We start from the raw sequence: 21,398 nt of genomic DNA on the forward strand, positions 1-21,398 counted from the left end.
AAGACAGCTAGTACAGGGCGATCCACGTGACTGAGCACAACGATATTTAGTTTAACCCGTCGGACGGTCCCGAGCTAAGCCTCGTGAGACGCACAAGTTGTTGTGTGTTCGCTGCCTTCAGACATATTCAGAAACGCACTTAATCGCCAGATTGTGGAAACGTTTAGAATCGATCATATTCGATATACTCGATCCAAAAGAAATTTGTCTTGAACAAGTTTCCTTGTTGAAAGTGGAAACTTTCAATTGATGAAAGTTTCAACGCATTAAAAAGAAATCTTAAAGGACCCGATCCCCTGGATACGAATTTCAGCAGCGCAGCAGCTTTACGTTAAAGCTCCACAAGCTTGTGCCTGAACCATCTTGGCAGTTAATGATCTTTGGCTGCAGTTTCAATACTAGTGACCTCATGCATCCCCACCCCAACAACACGCCACACCATCACTACTGTAACCTTATCTGTTAGAATAATCCAGATCAAGCACAATGCATTAACACAAAACAACGCAACGCTGGTTTGTCACTGATAGCAGACCTGAAACACAACAGCTTTATTTGGACTTTCATTATAAAATGTAAAAACAGCAGGTGTCCTGCTCTGCATCAGTGTCTACTCTGTAGTATACAATATTAAGGCATATCTGAACCAAATATCATTTTGACTGTAAACATGTACGTTTACTCAAACTGGATAAATGTGGCAGAAATGACGCTGGCTTGCAGTGAAAGCTAAGTACAGTTTATCACGTGTACTGTGTGAGCGAAGGACATAAAAATGGAAATTTATGACACAAGACCAGGTTCTGATCACAGGACTCCTTCAGCAGCGCTGACCTTCACATGTGGAAGGTCATAGTCACCATGTGCTGGATGTGTGTGAACAGCTGTGTGACTGTGAAACATCTGCAGATGTTTGATGGCTGCCTTGCAGCCTCTGGACTGTTAGAAGTTTTTGAAATCGGTATTTATTCAGACAGCTCTCTCTTCTTCCCCTCAGCCACTGTAAATCCATTCGCTCCATCATTCAGTGAAGCCATAGTTCCTTTTACAAATGCACAGCCGATTCTTATTTTTCATCATGTGAAAACCTTGTTGCTTTCTACTACACTCACTGGAACGTGTGGAAAGTGTTGGCACTTAAAGTGCGCTGTGTATTTATTAAAAGTAGCAATAAAAAAAGAAAGTAGCACACCATTGAACTGAGCACGTCCTGATGAGATTTGTCATTTTTAACATTATGTTAGGTATGGTTATTATTTGCTGAGCACTGATCGTCCACGTCAGAATATTCTTCAGCTCTGTGGAGCTATGCCTGGTCCTGCCCAGTGCGGGAGCCCTGAGAGAGGCCCTGCTGGCTCATTTCTGGAGGCTGCTGTGGTGTCCCAGAGGAGAACCGTGAATGTACGAGAGGACGGCACTCTGCAAATAGCTGGCTCTGTTGGCCTCATCCTCCCTAATCCTATGGATCTCTGCCTCCTTCAGCCGCAGCTTCTCCAACATGGAAGACATCTCGCTCTCTTTGTCCAGAAGAGCCTCCCTGTGGTTACTACTCAGCACTACAAGAGGGCAAACCGGAGAGAGAACAGCATGAAAGAGAGCAGCACAGAATCAAGTCACACTGTTGCTTCCAGACAGTCCTGGCACAAAGACGCAAAGTTTATGTAAAGTTTAAAAGTAACCGGAACAAAAGCGGACGGCGAACCTTTAAGCTCTCTTTCCAGAGCGCTGATCTTTTCTTTAAGTGCTCCCTGTGCCGTCCTCTCTGCCTGGAGATGTCCAATCTGCTCCTGCAGCTCCACCCTCACCCGGCTCACCTCAGCCACCTTCTCCTGGTCTTTGCAGCACAGCTCCTGTAAGAGCACAGCACCCCTCATTTATCACTTCAGATTAGGCCAATTTACTTCAGCGTTTCAGGCTCTGACAGTAACTGTTCGAGTCAGTGTACAGATTTGTCCCTGCTCCAACATCTTTAATTCAATTCAATTTCAGTTATTTCTCTTTTTAGATTTTATTTAAATTTTAGAACAATTCAAAGCCAATGAAAAAATTCTTTCTATGTGTGGAAACAACTTCTCTTCCACAGCTCTTGGTGCTGCATTCTGGATTCAGGACAAGGAATCAGTCAGAAATCTTTTCTTTATTTTCAGCTCCACTGCGAGTCAGGAGCTTCCCTACTTTAGACAATGCTGTTCAGATGAAAGAAGGCAGACTGTTTACTGTTACAGGACAAAAGTTCCTGCAGGCTTCCTCACAGTGTCACTGGAGGTCCACGTCACAGTGTTTACAGACCACATGCCTCTGAAACGGACTCATGAATGAATATAAGTAGCACTTTGCTGATAGGTTACTTTCATTCATTCATAAGCACGGTGGTGCAGTGGTTAGCGCTGCTGCCTCACAGAGTTCGATTCCACCTCCTGGCCGGGCCTTTCTGTGTGGAGCAGGGGTCTCGAACTCCAGGCCTCGAGGGCCGGTGTCCTGCAGCTTTTAGATGCGTCCTCGATCCAACACAGCTGATTTAAATGGCTAAATGACCTCAACATGTCCAGAGGTTCTCCAGAGGCCTGGTAATGAACTCATCATTAGATTCAGGCGTGTTGACCCAGGGTGAGATCTAAAACCTGCAGGACACCAGCCCTCGATGCCTGGAGTTCAACACCCCTATATGTGGCCTTTGGTTCGGTCTGCTACATCAGTCACCAGCCTGCACAGATGCTTGGCTGTATGCAGCCAACACTATGGTAGCTGTGCTTTCAGGGCTGCTCCTGTCTTCTGGTTTCCTGTTGACACAAGCTAGCTGTATATCTAGCATCACCGAGGTTTACTGCCTACAAAGAAATGAAGGAGACAAAATCATAACATTGATGTATCATTTATGGAGCTATGCTCGGGTATTAAAGTAGGTGCAATGGTCCAGAATGGCAATTTTGGTGTAGATGTCCAAACATGGTGGTTGCAGTGCTTCAGCATCAAGCTAGCACTGCAGCAGAGGAGTGTGCATGAAGGCAGAGCAAATCAGTCAAGATAGCTTGTGTTAGATCAAATCAAAGAGCAGTAAACCTCAGAGCAGCAGCGGCACAGGTCAGCTGATCACAGCCTGCAGACAAAGAAGACCTGCTGCAGCTCACAACAGCAACATGGAGCCAGTACTGCCAGTCTTTGACCCCGACTGGACTCGTTAGGGCTGGGTATCATCACTGATTTCTAGAATCGATTCGATCCACGATTTGATTCAATTCTATTCTATTGGAATCGGGGAAATTTTGCCTCAGACAGTCAGAAATATTATAATCCAGGTCATGCATCAGTACATTTCCATGTTTTTATATCTATCAAAAGAAAGCTGACACTTGTGAGACTTTATCAAAGGTGTGAGCATCACAGCAGAGGCCTTTGTGTCAAAGTGACTGAGGATAAAACACAGAAAAGCATGAAGGAGATTTTCCTGGCCTGGTTTTTTATAGCCGATGACCGTAAAATATTCTGCAGTAGATCAAAAACGAAAGAAAACCATTAATCAACATATGAACATAGGGCTGCTCGATTATGGCAAAAATGATAATCACGATTATTTTCACTGAAATTGAGATCGCGATTATTTGACGATATTTATTTAACCCTTTAAGACCTACCATAGAACCAAGTCCGCCAGAGCTTATATTATTTTTTTACATGTTGTAGTGCCATTTGTGGGAGCATTTCAAGTTGCTATACAACTGTTATAGCCCATATCTTAATAATATGTATGCATTAAGTCCATAGTAACTACATTAATTGCAAAAAAGTGCAATAAACTACAAAAAAATTGAAAATCGTTTTTGTTTTTTTTTTACATATATTTCTACTTGGAGAAATTTAAGGGTTTATCCCTCAAAACTTTAAATACAAAAAAGTTGCAAAAAATAGTTTACAACAACAGGAAACTTATTTTGAGTGTCTTCATAGTTTTATTTTGGAGATACACCAATTTTTATATACTGCAGGAAAAACAAAAAACAATCCTATGATGCAAATTTGCAAAGAAAACAGCAGGTGCATCAAAATAAACTATTTCCAGCTGTGGAATTCAAGTTCTAAGCATCCCAGCAACTATTCAGAAAGGTCAAACATGACCAGTATAGGCTTTTAAGACCTACGAGTAAAAAACTACAATTTCCGCGAAAATGACGTCACTTCCGGTTTCGGCCAGGAAATGGCGGACATGCGATAGTTCGCGCTGACGTCTGTTTCACTGTGGGAAGTGTTACGAACAGCTGATCGGATCGGCAAAGCGTGTTTCTGGAATATTATGTTTTTGTTCCTGCAAGAGCTTTTTATGCAGTTTTTGCAAAGCTTTATGTGGAAGGAAACCGTGACCGAGGACAAGCTGATGGCATCAGATGTAAGTACAACTCCTCTGCTTTCATATGCAAAACAAATTATTGCGCTAGCTTACACGGTTCAGGTTCTACAGGGATTTAAAAATAGTTACACAACACTGAGCGTGCTGCTCTGACTGGCTTTAAAGGGTTAACAATGACTTTAAAAAATAATATAACATAGTGTGCAACACCACTGAAGTTTTTTTACCTCTCTTTTCAACCAGCGGCAGTCACTCTCCTCTCCAAATAACTTCTGCTTAGCTTTCCGGGCTTCCCTCGGGTCCTCTTAATCAGCGGTCTCCAACCTTTTTTGCGCCACGGACGGTTTATGCAATATTTTCACGGACCGGCCTTTAAGGTGTCGCGGATAAATGAGGGAGGGGCTAATAATCGGCTCAGTCATTTTTAATGATCGTTGAAAGCCCAGATCGTAATCGTGATTAAAATTCGATTAATTGAGCAGCCCTATATGAACATGACCTGATGCTGCTGACGTGAAGCAGAGCAAAGTTACAGCAGTTTTATTACAGACACAGCTGAGCGTTTTGCAATTTTGCATAATTTTAAATAAGTTCAGGAGCCCATGGAAGAGCAGAAATGAGGCTTTCTTGTCGGAAGTAAGTAAAAGGAAAAAAAACAGCCTGTAAACAACTTGTGCAATAAGCAAACGAATAATGCAGAAAACAGCTTTTTAGACGGGAAACTACAGACAGAGAGAGAGAGAGAGAGAGCTGTGCATGAAGTGAGATTTTATCCTGGTGGAAGCAAAACAGCAAAAGTCCGAGTTGTTGTCGTTTATGTGAAGCGTAGTTTGGATCTTCTTTTGCTGCTGGTTCGGTCAATAATGTTTGGAGAGAGATCAAACTAACAGCTTTAGAATCAGCTCAAAAAGGGCGTGAACACAAAGCTCGACCCGCCGAAACATCAGAATCAGCGAGCTGTCGGCTTTCAGCCCCGACCGTGCCGTCGGTGAGAAAGTCACATCGCGTTTACGTCTCTGTGCAGAAGCCTGTTCCTGCTCTCATTCACTGTTTTAGCTGTTTGGTGGTTGAAATGTTGTGAGGTTTAACCTGAGATTCTGGCGTTTCGGGCAAAAATAAATTTATATTTAAAAATTGATTCAGGATTTTAATGAATTGATATCACGTTATCCAAGCCAGAATCGATTTTAATCGATGAATCGATTATAAAGACCCACCTCTAGTGCTCATTTCTCTGTTTAGATGTGGAGGCAGAGGTTTTACTTTTATGTGCTAATATTATTTGATTGTAATGATAACAGAGCATGAGCTTCAGTTAGCTCTCCACAAAAGCATCTGGCAGTAATGTCCTACTCTGAGTACGTTTCAGAGCCTGTACTGTTTCACTGTTACTGAGTAACGTTTAACACAAGTATGGAAACACTGTGTGTACTTTAGCCACCTCTGCTGGTGGGAGTTAGAGGTGTGGCAGCTGAAACCTGTTCTAGGCCCAAACTCTGCTGTAGATACAGGAGCTACAGTGGGAGTGGTGTTTGTACAACAGGCAGCTGGTGCATCCTGACCTGCTGCAGCTCCTCTATCCTGCGTCGTAGTCCGTCCATCTCGATGCTCTGCTGGCTGTTCTTGGCCTGCAGCTCAGAGATGGTCTGTTTCTGCTGGGAACAGTGCAGCTGGACCTCCTGCAGGGATGAACGCACCGAGCGCAGCTTCTCCTCCAAGGACGACGCGTGCTCCTGCTGCTCAGAGGAATCAACACAGAAGGAAATGCTGTGGAGGGTCTTTCTCAGGTATTAGAGTCCAGCTATTACAGGTGACAGTGCTTTTTAACATTAGGGAAACTTACAATATGATGCAATCCCAATACGTTGCCCATATTGATTTTCTGATCAGTTGTGTGATAAACCAACAAATCTGTGTAACTAAAGGAGAGAGCGTTTATTCTACAGAGGAGCCTGTGGAGTCAGTTTGCCTCCCCAGGTTTCTTTGTCTTTGCCACTTCAGCGAGCTTGTGCTCACTGTACGTCAAAATATTCATATATTAAATAAAATATGGTGCAGTTTGCATTTAACCCATTCATGAGGAATGATCACGTGGAGCAATGATTCATTCGTCTCTGCCTGATGCTGTGACTGCAGGGTCACTGCAGGTCAAAGCAAAAAGACGTTTTTACTCAGCTTAGAACATTTTCATTAATTTAAGGACTGAGGTCATTTTAAGGATGATTTAGATTTAGAGATTCACTCACACACACACACACACACACTGACAGCATGATGACAGTTGGGTCGGTGGGGTTCAGCCACGCTCTGCTTTTCCTCAGAGCTCTGAGTAAATGACTCGTCCTGCTAGTCAAAGACAAAGTGGTGGGTGGGGAAAGAAAAGTACGGCCACCGGAGTGGAGATGCTCGTTCTCCACTCACCACCTTTGAAAACTTAGGTTGTGAGTCGGTAAGTGACCAAAGTTTGAACTCACCTCTTCCAAACGCACTTGGGCTCGCACTCTTCCCAGCTCCTCCTCTGCCTGGGCCCTTTCTGCCACAAACGCTGCTTTAGCTTTACTCAGTTCCTGGAACAGATGAGACGACAGATTATCATGAGAAACACATTCGGGGTGATTCGTTAACTCCCACTCTGGGTGTAGGATTAAGAGTTCCACTTCACTGTCATTCATTCTGTAGAAATGCTCCCAGATTACAGGGAAACTGTTTTATTAAACTGTGTGCAGCAGCTGTGGTTTTATCATTGTCCTCTGCAGTACCAAGGTGTCCCATGCTCTCTACAGTCACCTTCAGTTTGGCCTGATAACTGGGAAATTCCCTGGTGCCAAAGAGATGTTTGCTTGTGGATTTGAATAACTGTCTGGAATATACAGTTAGGGAAAGTTGACCCTTCAATCCTTAAATAAACAGAGACTCACTGAACCTTAAATATAGTAAAGAAACAAAATTAAATTCAGGCTCTGTGTTAAAGCTCGTACATCCCTGGATGTGTCACTACTTCAGGTAATGTATATATCTTCCATTCACAATATGACAGATCAAAATCAGAGACACTCCAGTTTTGGATCCGTTCGATACTGTCGACCATAATATCCTATTAGAGCGATTAGAACATGCTGTAGGTATTACAGGTACTGCACTGCAGTGGTTTGTATCATATCTATCTAATAGACTCCAGTTTGTGCATGTAAATGGAGAGTCCTCTTCACACACTGAGGTTAATTATGGAGTTCCACAGGGTTCAGTGCTAGGACCAATTCTGTTTACATTATACATGCTTCCCTTAGGCAGCATCATTAGAAGACATAGCATACATTTACACTGCTATGCAGATGACACCCAGCTCTATCTGTCCATGAAGCCAGATGATACAAGAGTGTATCTTATGTGGTATGCCAAGTTCCTCCGTCACAGATTTGGGCGATGTAACACGCATCCCTTTGATTGTGGTAAACATAAATACTTGTATGTTGCGTTGCAGTTAGAGTGGTGCGAGCTCGGACCTCCTCCAGTTGTATCCGCTGTCCCTCCAGTTTGAAAATGCGATCCTGCAGGGCCCGCTCACTTTCTTCCAGATGTCGGTTTATATGCTCCACCTTCACAGGAACATAAACTTTCAGTAACTGATGTTGTTAAAATGACCCCATCTATTAAAACATTTTGCTCTTATTTTGATTCCTCTACGTGGCGCTGTGTGCCACCCAACAGCACACCTCTTTCTGCCGGAGACCGTCCATGTCATCCAGGGCTTGCTTGGACCGTCGCTTCTCTGATTCCAAACGGTCTGTCAGACACACAGGAAATCTCTGCTGCCGTTCACATTACAAAAGGACTTTATATGTTCATAGCTGATAACGTTACCTTCAGCCTGTGCTAGTCGCAGCTTGAGCTCAGCTGTGCTGGTGGTCAGCTCCTGCTTCAGCTCAAAGATCAGCTGCTGCTGAGACTTACACCTGCGCTCCATCTCCTCCACCTAACACACACACCGTCATCCCAGAGTGCTCACAGTGCAAATACCAAAGTGCAAATGATGTGAAAAGACAGGCCTCGTACGTTATTCTTCAGCTGACCGTTGGTGTCTGTCAGGCTCTGGATGTCTCTGAGGAGTTTTCCCTGTCTCAGTACAGCGTCCTACAGAAGGACGGAGAAGAGGTGACAGTAACACACACACACACACACACACACACACACGTCACACACGCACACACACACGTCACACACACACGTCACACACACACACACGTCACACACGCACACACACACGTCACACACACACACGCACACGCACGCCACACACGTCACACACACGTCACACACACACACGTCACACACACACACGTCACACATTATATGTCATGTGTATTTTTTTTTATTCTTATTCTTTTATTTATATATATATATATATATATAAATAAAAGAATAAGAATAAAAAAAATACACATGACATATAATGCAAGGAGGTATTTCTGTAGTCTATTGATACTAGATAGTGGGAGAGGGGTGGGATTAAATAAGCTTCTTCCTGCTCCTTTTTGAACATGAACGTTATTTGGAGTTGTGGTTGCTCGTTTTCCTTTTGTTTTGCTTTGTTCATTTGTCTCTTTTAATTCTATTTTGTTGTACTTTTTCAACATGTTCAAAATAAAGATTCAATCAAATCAAATCAAATGATATGTCCGTCTGTGCCAGTCCTCCTCAGCCACCTTAGGAAGAGGAGCCACTGTCTTGCTGTTTTGTGAGCAGCAAACATCATCACTGTTTATTCTCACCAGCAGAAGCAGCTGACTCTCTCCACCTCAGGCTCTCGGCTCCATTGTCTCTATGTGATGTGGTCATGCAGCCACTTTTAAAGCAGGACTGGATCCATTATTCCTCACAAACCAGTGTCAAACCTCCTTTTTGTCTCTATGGTCACTGAACATTACTGCGAAAAAAGAAAGCTGACGGCATTGTTGGGCTTTCAGCAGCACTATAACACCATCTGTTCTGCATGATGTCTGCTGACTCTGTGAGCTCATCGGCCACGTAGCATGTACATGCCGGTCATGTGTTTCAGCTTGTTTATGAGTGTCCTACCATTGAAAGGTAAAGCTGCCATCACTCTGTACCTCGTGCTCTTTCTTCCTCGCTTTGCTGTGTTGTTCCCTCTGTTCTTCTTTCTCAGCTTTCAGTCGAGACAGCAGCTCTCCCATGTTTTGGTTTTTCTGCTCAGAGAGTGCGAGGGCAGCTTCTGTCATCTGCAGCCTGCACAACAACAGATGATGCTGTTAAACGCATGTTTGAGGCCCCGGTTACACCGATCTTTAATCTCTGACTACCAAACAAGAATCAGCTAATCCTTTGTCCAAACTGACGTCTGTGCCAAGTCTCGAGACTTTCCTGCAAACTTCCTCAGAATGACATCGCTGTCATGAAAATAGGACAAACAAAGAACTGCTATCATGTTGGGATACTGGAAACCATAATCGTCATCGATCATCCCAGTGTCCTAACGCATCAGAGCTTCTGCGTTTGCAGAGTGGCTCATAATAAAGGTGTTGGTTAGAAGGAGAGGAGGGCTGGACTCCCTCTTGTTTCTCTTGTTCTCTGCTGGCAGAAATAACTCCTCTGCCTTTTGCATAACTGTCCACCGCTCTCCTCAGCTTGCTGACTTTTTTGGCCGTGGCTTCATGCAAAAATCCTTCAGTTGCAAGATGTCTGGGGGCATTTTTGCATGTGCTGTGTTTTTCCAGATGTATCCACAGCATTTGAAAGCTGTGACCTTGAAGTAAGTCAGAACCCTGCGTTTCTGCTAGATTGTAAACGAAATCCAGGCAGTTATTTGGACAACGATCACTTCAGTGCTCAGTGGGACTCAAACCCACACGTCAAAAACAAACAACGTTCTGTGACTCTGTAACAAAGTTTATGTGAAGAGCTTTCCTGTGACACGTTACTCCACACCTGCTGGGCACACGTACAGTTTGACAGCATTACAACCTATTGTTCACACGCGGCAGCACGACACGACTGGCTAACTGGGGGAGGGGCTTAGAACTCTCCGTGGATTTCAGCATTTTTTTGAGTGCCAAGTCTCCTGATATAAAGTGATCCTCGTGCTTTCTTCTTGTATGACTGCAGCAGCCACATATACGAGCAGCTGTCTTCTCACACAGCTGTTTGCTGGACGAGGACTGATGGAGGAGGAAACGATTACTTTGCGGTGAGAGAGTTGACAGCGGACTTTCTCTCGTTCAGAGCTTCCTGGAGTTGGCCGATCTGACTGGAGGTTGACCTGATGACAGAGAGAAAGTCACAGAATCATAAGAGGATGCAGGTGTCCCCACACACCATCTTCCAGGCTATTGGCCAATGGCCACAGAGTCACCGCTCACCTACTGGAGCGCCCCATCTCGTCCCTCTGCCTGTCTATGGTCTCCATCAGGCTCAGGAACTGAAACAAAAGTTAGAAATAAAAAACTGTATTTAATCTGAGTAGGTTATCTGGACATTACTGTGGTTCATTATGACTCACAGAAATATCTGACTACACGTTACAAATTTGTGTAGACAACCGTGAAGATATCAGACTCCCTCAACCCTCGCTCCACCGTTATCAGCTTAGTCCAAACGTTAACCTGATTTGTACCGATATGTGTGTCTTGGCTATTTATGGGATTCACTTTGGTATGGACACTGAGCTGGAACTAGGCTGTGTGTCCACTACGTGATGAGAAACAGCTGCACTCACCTCTCGAGTGCAAATTGCTTTTTGACATTGATCTGTTTGCATTTGTCTCTTTGGAAAAGTAAATAAAGGTGCATCACTACACAGAAAATAAACCTTTACAGAATCCATCCTGTGGTCTGTGGATCTGTGGATCTGTAACCACAGTGGGCTATAGCTACAAGAGTGCATGCACTGGGATTTCCTACTGGTGGTGCAAGTGCTGGGAGGATCAGAAGTCCCGTATTCAGACAGGTTGTAGACTTCTGATCGCTTCTCTGGGAGAAATGTTTCTTGGAGGTGAATGGCTGACCTGTGGTGTCTGCAGTTCGGGAATGCGAGGTTACCTGCCGGCCCTTCTCCTCCTTCAGTGTTTGAATCTCCTTGCTGAGGACCTGTGTGCGGCTGCGACTCTCCCTCAGGGTGGACCGCCTGTCTGAGTTGTGCCCTGTGGCCTGCTCTGAAAGGTAAAGATGGCTCTCAGCGTGACCATGTTATAGTAACGCTAACGAAGCCATACTGCTAGCGTTACGACCTCAGGTAGGACTTACCGAGAGCTTTCAGCGTGTCACTGGGAATGTTGTTCCCAGCCATCTCCAGCTGCACTATGCTCTTGTTGTTCTGAAGTGCCTCCAGCATGGACCTGCCTCCCAGCAGACCAATATTGTTCCACCTCAGATCTGAGAGAGGTAAGAGGAGTTAGCATGGACCATGTGCTGATGACAACAGCAGCCTCTACAACCTAAACTTATGATGCTGCCATATGACGGAGGCTGCTCTTAAAAGCTGTTCTCTACCGAACAACACGGTACATGACGTTAACCAGTTAGAGTCACCTAGAACTTCCAGTGTGCTGTTGCGTTTGAGTGCCAGAGCGAGCGCCGACGCTCCATGGTGGTTGATTTGATTGTTGCGCAGGTCCAGCTGCGTCAGCGCGCAGTTGGAAACTAAACCGCTGCAGAAGAGCGAGAAAGCTTCGTCCCACACGCCCAACGCATTCCACTCCAGCACCAGCCTGCAAAAACCAAACACTGCCAGTTAATTAGGGACACTCTTCAGTGCTCACACTATGTGCTGACAGGTTCCTGCAATGATCAGAAATGCGTGATACGACTGGGTCACGTTTCTGCTGTCTCTCTGATGGGTTTGTTTTGTTTTCAGTATGATGTCCCACACTACAGGCTGTCTGCTCTTACTTTCATGTCAGGTGTTTGAAAATCGCTTTAATTCCCACAAATGCAATATTTTTGTTCACATCTTGGTTGTTTGATTGAAACTCATTTGTGGTGAAATACAAAGTGTCAGAGTGTTTCTCACCAAAAACAGAAGTGACTACAGCGGTTTTTGTGTGGTTAACTCAACTACTAAATATTCTGTGTGATCACTAAAGTGTCTGCGTGTCTCTACACTCAGCCTGTGGGCTTTCACAGGTCTCCCGCTGTTAAAAGACAGCTTACGATCTGTAGTTGTAAACCGGTGCTACACAACTATTAACCTCCATAAGGGAAAGAAATGAAATGGCACACAGACAGGAAAAGCATGAGTCTTACCTGCGCAGCGTCTTGTTTTGTGCCAACAACTGTCCCAGCACCTCAGCTCCTGATGATCTCAGGTTATTCCCCTGTGAACGATAAAAACACAACCTAAGGACACACAGACATTGTGCAATAAGATCAAACTAGTGTCACCGTGTGTGGAGAGTCTAATTTGGGAGCTGGTACCTTCAGATCCAGGACTTTGACAGTCGTGTTGTCAAACAGTCCACTGAGGAGCACTCTGGCACCTGAGAGTCACACACAGCACAGTGACTAACACATCCTGAGTCACAATATTTACCAGAGCAGCAAATGTGGTTTATTATGCTAATGAGAAAAGAGATCTATATGAATGTGCTCCATTTCTCTGTTTGTTTGTTGCATTTAAAAAAGACTGCTTGCATTTATCCTTCTAATTCAAGCAGAGAAAACTCTGTAAATGTGAAGATGTGTTCAGGATCAGAACCAAAGGACTTTGTTGACAGCATCTGTGTGATATGTAGCCTAACACACTCGCTCTGATAGTTTTATCAATCATCAGACTGACTAAAGTACGTTAAATAGACGTGCCGCAGCAGAGTGACTCGGGCAGGGCCACCTCACTGCATCGTTGACATCAACGAGCACCATACACTTGCACATACTGTATAATTCTCCACATTACATAAAGACTGTCCTCACGCACCCTCCTCGCTGAGCATGCAGTCACTGAGTGACACCTCAGTAAAGACAGTATCCTTATGGAAGGCCTTAGCCAGCACTGAGCAGGTATCTGCAGACAGGCTCTGTCCACTCAGGTCCAGTCTGGAGCCCTGAGCAGACCTGCTCTCCTGGAGCTGAGCTACAACACCCTCCTGAGGCTCCACGCCTCCCTCCTTACACAGACGGAGGTATATCCGCCTGAAATCCTCCATCCAGGCTCTGCAGACTCCTGATCATCTGACGAGCAGAGCTTTCCGTCCTCAGACCAACTGGTGAAAAGAAGGAGAGACAAAAGTTGCTACTGCTGCTATCTATACATGTGCTGTTGATTTTCTTTGCATCAAAGATAAACGCATTAATCAATAACGAAAACGCCGAGCTTTTGCTGAATTTAAGAAAGAATTGACGATCACACGACACTGACTCAACTGTAACCACTGCAGCGACCAGCCCGCACAGCTGTGTGCATTTAGAGCGGACTGACGTGTATTTTACATGGTAGCTTGTAACAGGCAGAGCCACGCTGAGCAGCCAGTTTTGAATGAAAGTGACGCGAGGAGCTATCTCCACGCGAGTCAGAGGCTCGCGCGGGACAATCAAATCTTCAACCGATGATCAAAGTAAGGAGGCGTTTAAACCGGATGTCGTGACTAGCGATCAAAATAATAATTACAGGTTAAGATAAAAACACAGACCTCCACCAAAACTGTCGTCCTGACAGTTATTGTTGTCGTAGCTCGACCAGCTGACAGAAGAAGGAAACCAGGGCACAGAGTAACTAGGAAGTGTTTGGCGCAAAGCATTTTGGTCAACGTAGTTTCGAAAAAATCTTTATTTATCTAACTGTTTGTTGGTTTTTATCAGGCCTGATCTGTGTGAGGATGGGCGAAGACTGCCTATAATACTGCTTAAACAGATCGTCAACAACAGAAGGCTGTTAAGCGTCGTGTTGTTTAATAATGTTATTCATGCAGAAGGAAGACGGAGTGTTTGCTCAACCAGCAGGGGGCAGTAAAGACAACAACGGGTCGCATAGTTGCCACTGAGGGTAAAAGAAGAAGATGGACATTAGCCAAAGAAAAGAGAAACGAGCATGTCCGGGAGCGTCAGTAACACCGTCCCTGCGATAACTAGTTCTTTGTCGCAACTACAGGCGTTAAACGGATTGTTTGCGATATATAAAAAACAAGGGCCGACCTCCGCGGACGTGTTAAATGTACTCAAGGAAGCTTTGCTCAAGGGTAACGGGACCAAACAGCAGCAGGACGTCCAGCCCGGTGTTTGCGGAAAGCTGACCGTAAACCGTTTGTGTCGCTTTATCTTTCAGAGGCGGGAGTCAAAAATCCAAACCCGCGGAAGAGGAAGAACCAGAGCCTGAAGATGGGACACGGAGGGACGCTGGACAGCGCTGCCAGCGGGGTGCTGGGTAAGCGGCTAGGCTAGCGCTCACGTCCCGGTGCTGGGCCACGCGCGACTGTTGTCATTCCTGCCCTGGGAGGAGGGGGGAGAGGGGGTCAGTCCCACCCTCCGTGTTTACTGGAGGGTACACCGGCAGGGTGCATCGGTAAAGCACCGGCAGGGCCCGACCTCCAGGGCTGCTCCAGTCATGCATGTCTGGGGGCGTTTTATACAGAGTTAAGATCAAATAGATTTATGTTGATAACAATCTCAAATCCCTGAGACGTACACTGTCGTTTGTCTAGAAGTTGTTTTTTCAAGACTTTAACATTTTTCTGTAACAGGTGCATTTTCTTTTCTTTTGCACATTTTTCTACCCACGCGTGTCCTGGGAAAGTCCGCGACATCGTGACTCCTGCATTTTCTATGACAACATGCTTGCTGTTTTTCTATGGATAAAATATAGTAAAGTCATGAAATCTGATCTTCTTATTGTTTTGATATGTAGCTATGTTCCTCATAAGCAGTGTACCCCTGGTGCTGGCCCGTCATCCTCTATGAAGAGTGGAATGGTCCAGATGACCCACCTGTGTAGGAGCGAGGCCGGTGGACTTTTAACACAACCTTGGAGAGGTGTACTGATATCACAGATGATGTTCAGGCAGCACCTCCACACTCCTGTCTTTCCTTCTCTCTCACTTCCATCAAGGTGCCAGTGGAAACAGCTTCAGTGTCTATGGGCACCTCGTTAGATCTATCAGGTGTTTTTCCTGCATTTCTGCAGTGTAGAACAGGCTGTCCCAGGTTGTCTAACTCTGAGCTGCTTTGTCAGCAGTCACACCATCTTTAAGTGGCACAGTTCCACTGGCAGCCATACAAGCCCATAATGCTGCTTCCAGCATGTTTGACAGATAATGCTTCAGTTCCTTCTGGATACTTTTTGTCTTGCCATCGTTTTTGTACAAATTTATCTCAGTTTCACCTGACAACGTGGGATTTTTTTCTCCAGAACTGTGACTTTTAAATGTTTCCTGGCAGATGCAGTCCGGCCTTCTTGGTCTTGAGTGTAACCAGTGGTTTGCACCATGGTGTAGGTTTTAACAATGACAGGCCGAGCTCTTCAACTGTTTTTGGGACTTGAGTCGATGTTTTGTCAGGATTTTTATTTCTTCAAATGAAGAATTCATTTAAATTTTCTTCAGTGTTTTTTGGGCCTTTAGGTGTTTCTGGGCGGCCCGTGCTTCCATCTTTTTAAGAATGGACTACATTGGTAATTTGCTCTCTGATAGCTGTATTTTGTTTTTGTGCTTTTTAAATCAACGATGGCCTCCTTCAAATGCAAGTTAAACCACTGTCGTTGAACAATGATATCATAGGACTCGATTTTCCTTATAACCTATGAGCCCAACTGTAGTTCTTGTCTTTATTAAAGTGTTTTATAAAGCACCTATGCAGCTAAAAGTGCAGGAGGCCGGTCCATTGACTCCAGTTAGCAGAGATGAACCTGCCAGACAACCCTGCTGATTGTGCTGGTACGTCTGGCAAAGTGGCCACACCCATAATTTTAGGAAAAATTAATTCACTGTGGTTGAATTAAATGGTCTGTATTTGTACAGCGCTTTTCTAGTCCCTAAGGACCCCAAAGCGCTTTACACATCCAGTCATCCACACATTCACACACTGGTGATGGCAGCTACATTGTAGCCACAGCCACCCTGGGGCGCACTGACAGAGGCGAGGCTGCCGGACACTGGCGCCACCGGGCCCTCTGACCACCACCAGTAGGCAACGGGTGAAGCGTCTCGCCCAAGGAAGACGGCTCTTAACCAGCATGGCTGCTACAACATCCTGCAGCACGATGCCGTGTTGTCTGATTTGCGCCCTGCAGCACAGCGAGACGAGAGCACGCCTCCACCTCGTCCGTAAGCATAAGAAAAGCTGTTCAGTCAGTCAGCTACATTTCACTGTGTGTTATACTTGTATAACTATGCATGTGACAAATAATAAAGAACCTTGAACCTTGAGGTGATGTTGGGTCAGTCTGAGGGAAAAGCAGCCGCTTCACTGCTGCTTGCAAAGTCCCAGGTGATGATGTCATGAAGAAGGGAATAAAGGTTGTTATCAACTTAACAAAGCACGAAGATGAGCACTAAATATAAATGTTTCAGTATATTCTGAGTTTGGTGAACTTTGATGAATGAATTAAAAGTGAGTTCAGTGAACACTTCAACCTGTGGGGGGCGCTAGCAGGACTTTAATCATTGGACTCTCTTTGTTTCAGTTGTTGGTGTTGGGAACGGCACCAAAATGCTCAGCACAATGTTGACTGGGTCAAAGGTCAGTTTGCTTCACTGCTGTTTGAACTAAACTAAAATGTGCATTAAACCTTGACGTCTGGTGAAAAGTGCGAGGCATGAATGCAGGTTAGAGCTGCACTGCTGCGCGTGTCTGATTGTTGTTTATTGTGCATGCTGACGAGCACAGCCAGGCTCTGACTCTACCGTATGTCGTCACCTGGATGAAGCCAAACATGTTGGTTTAGCAGATGCACACTGACATGTTCCAAATAAAACGACGCGTCCTTTAGTTTGTGTCACAGTGAAGTCTGTTTCCCCCATGAACTTCTAGCATTGTGTCGATACGTGCTGATTGGTCTGTTCCTGCTTTCATGGTAGCAGATCTAACAGGTACTAACGAGCTGTTAGAAACCACAACACAAACCTCTGCGTGTGTAGAGAAGCACTTTTTTTTAGGTACAAGTATACATGCAAATCTATTGATAAGGACATTGTGTATACAATACAGCTTCTCAACAGACCCGAACGCCTCGTGAACTTTAGATGTCTGCGATGACAAATGCATGAATGATTCCTGTAACTTGTTAACTGTGGATGAACTTGGTGTGACACAAACGTGACACATGCTGTGTGTTTTTCAGAAATACGTTGCCGTTGGAGAGTTTGGAAAAGCAACAGACACTCTTGATGCCACCGGCAGCGTGACTCTGGAGAAAGGTTTTGGTAAATTCGATCTTTCAGATCCATCGACACAGCAGGATAATCTGCAAACTTCGGTTTCTCCTTTACCGTCTGTCTCTCAGTGAGTCATGTTTTCATACATTTTCTAGAACACATAACCAGGCTGGACGTCGAGGAAAAGCTGAAAGCTTTCACTGGTGACATCATGCAAGTGCCTCCGCTGTGAGTCAACATCCAAACGTCTGAAGCTTTAATTAGATCAAACGAAACGTTTATTTCTTAAGATGAAATCTTCTTTTACAGAAAACGAAACCTAAACTTTCCGAGCAGCAGCTCAGGACTTCACGTCCTCTGTTACTGCGCTTGTTTGGGATGGTGTTGGATTTGATGGTAGATGCATAAACGTGGGGTTCATGTGAGCTTCCTTTTTGGGGGTTGCAGTCATTTAGTGGCTCCGTGGTGCAGTGGTTCGATGCTTACCTTACATGAAGGTGCATGAATTGAACTCAGAGGCGCGATGACAGCTTTGCACGGTTCACCAGCTTTATCACAGACGCTTCCAGGAATGTGCCAGGTTGGCTGATGCAGCAGGAAAATTCAAATCAGGGAACCACAAAAATGAGTGTGATTGTTAAAGTAGGCCTACACATCCATGTGTGGAGAAGCTGTTTCCATTTTCTGAGGGACATTAGCCGTGTCATCATTTTGAGTCTACACAAGCAAAGATCAGAATCAGAAAAGGTTTTATTGCCAAATGTTGAGCAGCTTTCCAACATTAGGAAATGAAGGCAAACACTTAAATAAACATAAAAATGAAAAATGCTAAGCAGATTAATATATACATGAGTGCAAAAGTGGAACAGATGCAGAGAAGTATGGGGCCATGTGTTTGGGGTGGGACCAGTCTTATGTTACTGTTCATGTGTCCAACAGCAGAGGAGAAACTGTTCTTATGATGAGGTTCTGGTGCGACTGGGCCGGAGCCTCCTGCCTGAGGGGAGCAGGTCTAACAGACTGAGTCCAGGGTGAGAAGGGTCAGCTGAGATCCCAGCTGCACGCCCCAGTGTGCTGGAGGCGCACAGGCCCTGCAGAGATGGGAGTCTGCAGCCAATCGCCTTCACGGCAGAGCGCACAACACGCTGCAGTAGACGCCAGAGGCTTCAACAAGTGGCTGAACTGAAACCAGTTTTCTCTGAATGTGCAGCCAGTTTGATGGCATGTTACAGGTTAATGATATGATCAGAGAGCCGTAATGACTAATTGTTGTAAAGGCTAAGAAGTGATGTGTGGACCCAGTTCTGTGTGAAGAGGCTCTGAGATCTAAATGTCCAGCTGCAGTAAACCGATCGTGTGTCCTTTAATGCCGTTCGTGTCCCCTGGGAGAATGAATGAAAGGCCTCTCAATGGTCCAGTTCTTTAAACATTTGAGGGTTTTTCGTCTTATTAGTGTAGCGCAGTGACCTATGAAGCCTCTGGAGGTCACTGTTTGCTCACTGTAGTGCTGATTCCCACTGATGCAGGAAGCAGTGCCTTTGTGTCATTATACATGGAGTTCACATAAAAACAGTTCTTGGTGCTAAATGTGTGCATTTTGTAACCAACTCTTTTCTTATAATCGTTTTAGATACTCGGCATTAAAAAAGGATGGCCAACGTCTGTCTGTCCTGCTGAAGAAAGGTCACAAGGTCGATGCCAAACCGGCCAGGCCCGTCACGGTGTACAGCCTGACCCTGCAGGAGTTCAAGCCTCCTCTCTTCACTCTGGGTTCGACACGCTGCATCACACAACAGGCTTTTAGGTGTTGTGTCCTCTTTGGCTGAATGTTTCGCTTTCCTTCGTGTTGCAGATATTGAGTGTGGTGGTGGGTTCTATGTCAGAAGTTTGGTGGATGACTTGGGAAAAGGTGAGACTGCCTTCCACCTGTTTCACCTTTCCATCGACGGCGTGTTGCTGAGTAACGCTGTCTGTGTGCTGCAGCTCTGTCCTCTTGCGCTCATGTGAAGGAGCTGGTCAGAACAAAGCAGGGTCCGTTCACTCTGGAGGAGCACGCCTTACACGAGGAGCAGTGGACGCTGGAACACGTCTTGCGCTCGCTGAAGACCTGCTCAGAGGGAGACCCGGAGGGGGATCATCCGAAGCCAAAGAAGGTAGTCACCTGACCGGGACCAGGATGCAGAGGGAAGAGGAAGGGGTTTCCTTTCATGTAAAGACAGATTTTTGGTTCATACTCTTCAGTTTTAGTTAAAGTTTGAACATCATGACACCTTACATTAAAAGTTGTAAAGCAAACAGTCATATAATGAGAAACGGGAGCAAAGGAGACTCAGCAGGTTACCATGTTGCTGGACCTGCACAGATTTGTGAAGAGTAAATAACCTGATCGTACGATCGGCGAGGAGCTGCGAGGGAACGGCGAGATCAGTGTCTGTGGCACCGAACACCTGTGAAGTTTTTGTTGTAAGTTTAGGATCTGATTTGTTTTTATCGGCTGCCTCGGTTTAGTTCACTGTTGTAAAAATGTCTTTTACAAAGTCTTCCTTGAGTCCTGCTCAGTGCAGTGATGCACATGATTAAGTAAAAAAGCCCCCTGGGCTCGTCCAAACTCACGCGTGGACTGTTATTTCTTTGCTTCTAAGCTTCCCACTACAATGAAGACATCCACAGGTGAAACTCGAGGAATTCAAATATCGTGCAAAGTGTGGCCACAATCTTCCGTAACACCTCAGCAGCGCCACAGCTGATAGCATCCACGCCACGCTGCATCGAGGCAGTAATTCGTGCAAAAGGGGCCCAAACCAAGTACAGAGTGCGTATGCATGGTTATACTTATTCTAATTTTCCGAGTATCACCTGCTGCTTCATTTCCATAGCGCATGCTCTGTGCCGTTTCTCATGGTTACGTTTCCTCGGTCATTCCAAACTCGAACAAAGGAAGGCCGGGCACATCCCGATGCGTTTGATAATCGGGATACTGTTGACTCGTGAGGAGGAGACTGAGTGGCTTGCACTGACAATGGCAGATATATGGCGCCAGCTGCCGGGGGGCGGCTCACTCGAGTTATCAGCGGTTTTTGGCCCGGAGTCTGACGCCACGGGAGGCTGGCCGGATCAATGAGCTGCAATGATTGTCTCAGTCCAAATATTAGCCGTTTTGTGGATGTCTTTGATGTCTTTAAGGCTGCTTGCAGCGCTGTTTGCTCCACTTTATCTAAATTACAGCTGTTAGAAAGTTGGCAGACGGGGGCGCGCGCCAGGAAATCGAGCCGGCGGCTGGTTTCGGGGAGCGAGCAGATAAACGCCGTCGTCCGGCTCCCAGGTGCGAGTCGCCGTTTCCAGCGACGATTAATGAACTCGCGTGATGATAAAATGTCGCGAGGCCCTGCGCGCGTGCAGCTGGGCCCCGCTGTGACTAAAGCAGAAGTCTCCGGTTATTGCTTAACATCCAATCACTTAGTGAGCCGTTACATACACGAGCGTTTATTGCTATCTCATCCCACAGTGGATTTCACAGGAAAACTCCAAACATTCAAATCAGGAGTTAATCCCACTTGATTGAGCTGCAACGTTGGGGCCGTGGATCGCAGTCGGCCTCTATTACACTGTTAAGGTAAGGCTGCGGCCCGTTTGACTACACAAAGGTGTGTGTGTGGGTATAAAAGCAGCGCTGCGTGCTGTCTGTGCTCTGTTCACGTGGGTTTTCCATCTGACATTCAACATTTGTTCAACATTTTTAAAAA

The 21,398-nt window shown here is 45.5% G+C and overlaps 2 protein-coding genes across 3 annotated transcripts; one reads left to right on the forward strand and one right to left on the reverse strand.

Annotated features, from left to right (window-relative positions):
* Positions 1–521: 521 nt before the first annotated feature.
* On the reverse strand, positions 522–14,132 carry LOC146662985 (leucine-rich repeat-containing protein 45-like). Its single transcript, XM_085415559.1, has 18 exons — positions 13,981–14,132; positions 13,269–13,554; positions 12,770–12,831; positions 12,599–12,669; positions 11,885–12,063; positions 11,600–11,728; positions 11,396–11,508; positions 10,717–10,775; positions 10,539–10,616; positions 9,451–9,586; positions 8,396–8,473; positions 8,204–8,315; positions 8,056–8,126; positions 7,846–7,938; positions 6,817–6,909; positions 5,905–6,078; positions 1,703–1,850; positions 522–1,556 (listed from the first exon to the last, which is right to left on the reverse strand). The coding sequence occupies exons 2-18, from the start codon at positions 13,495–13,497 to the stop codon at positions 1,357–1,359; spliced, it is 2,025 nt and encodes a 674-aa protein (XP_085271685.1). The 5' UTR covers positions 13,498–13,554; positions 13,981–14,132; the 3' UTR covers positions 522–1,356.
* Positions 14,133–14,222: 90 nt separating this feature from the next.
* On the forward strand, positions 14,223–20,267 carry LOC146662986 (pseudouridylate synthase TRUB1-like). Of its 2 annotated transcripts, none has more exons than XM_085415560.1 (8): positions 14,223–14,526; positions 14,613–14,711; positions 16,965–17,020; positions 17,622–17,703; positions 17,811–17,883; positions 19,286–19,425; positions 19,508–19,564; positions 19,639–20,267. In XM_085415560.1, exons 1-8 carry the CDS (start codon positions 14,379–14,381, stop codon positions 19,818–19,820), a joined length of 837 nt encoding a protein of 278 aa, XP_085271686.1. In that variant the 5' UTR covers positions 14,223–14,378; the 3' UTR covers positions 19,821–20,267. The 2 variants fall into 2 exon arrangements, with proteins under 2 accessions (XP_085271686.1, XP_085271687.1); XM_085415561.1 differs by having other exon boundaries at positions 17,622–17,697.
* The last annotated feature ends 1,131 nt before the right edge of the window (positions 20,268–21,398 follow it).

The sequence above is a fragment of the Rhamphochromis longiceps genome, linkage group LG8 (assembly GCF_057381845.1).
Source record: "Rhamphochromis longiceps isolate RC_006_pf linkage group LG8, R_longiceps_female_GT1.1, whole genome shotgun sequence".
In the NCBI taxonomy this organism is placed as follows: Eukaryota; Metazoa; Chordata; class Actinopteri; order Cichliformes; family Cichlidae; genus Rhamphochromis; species Rhamphochromis longiceps.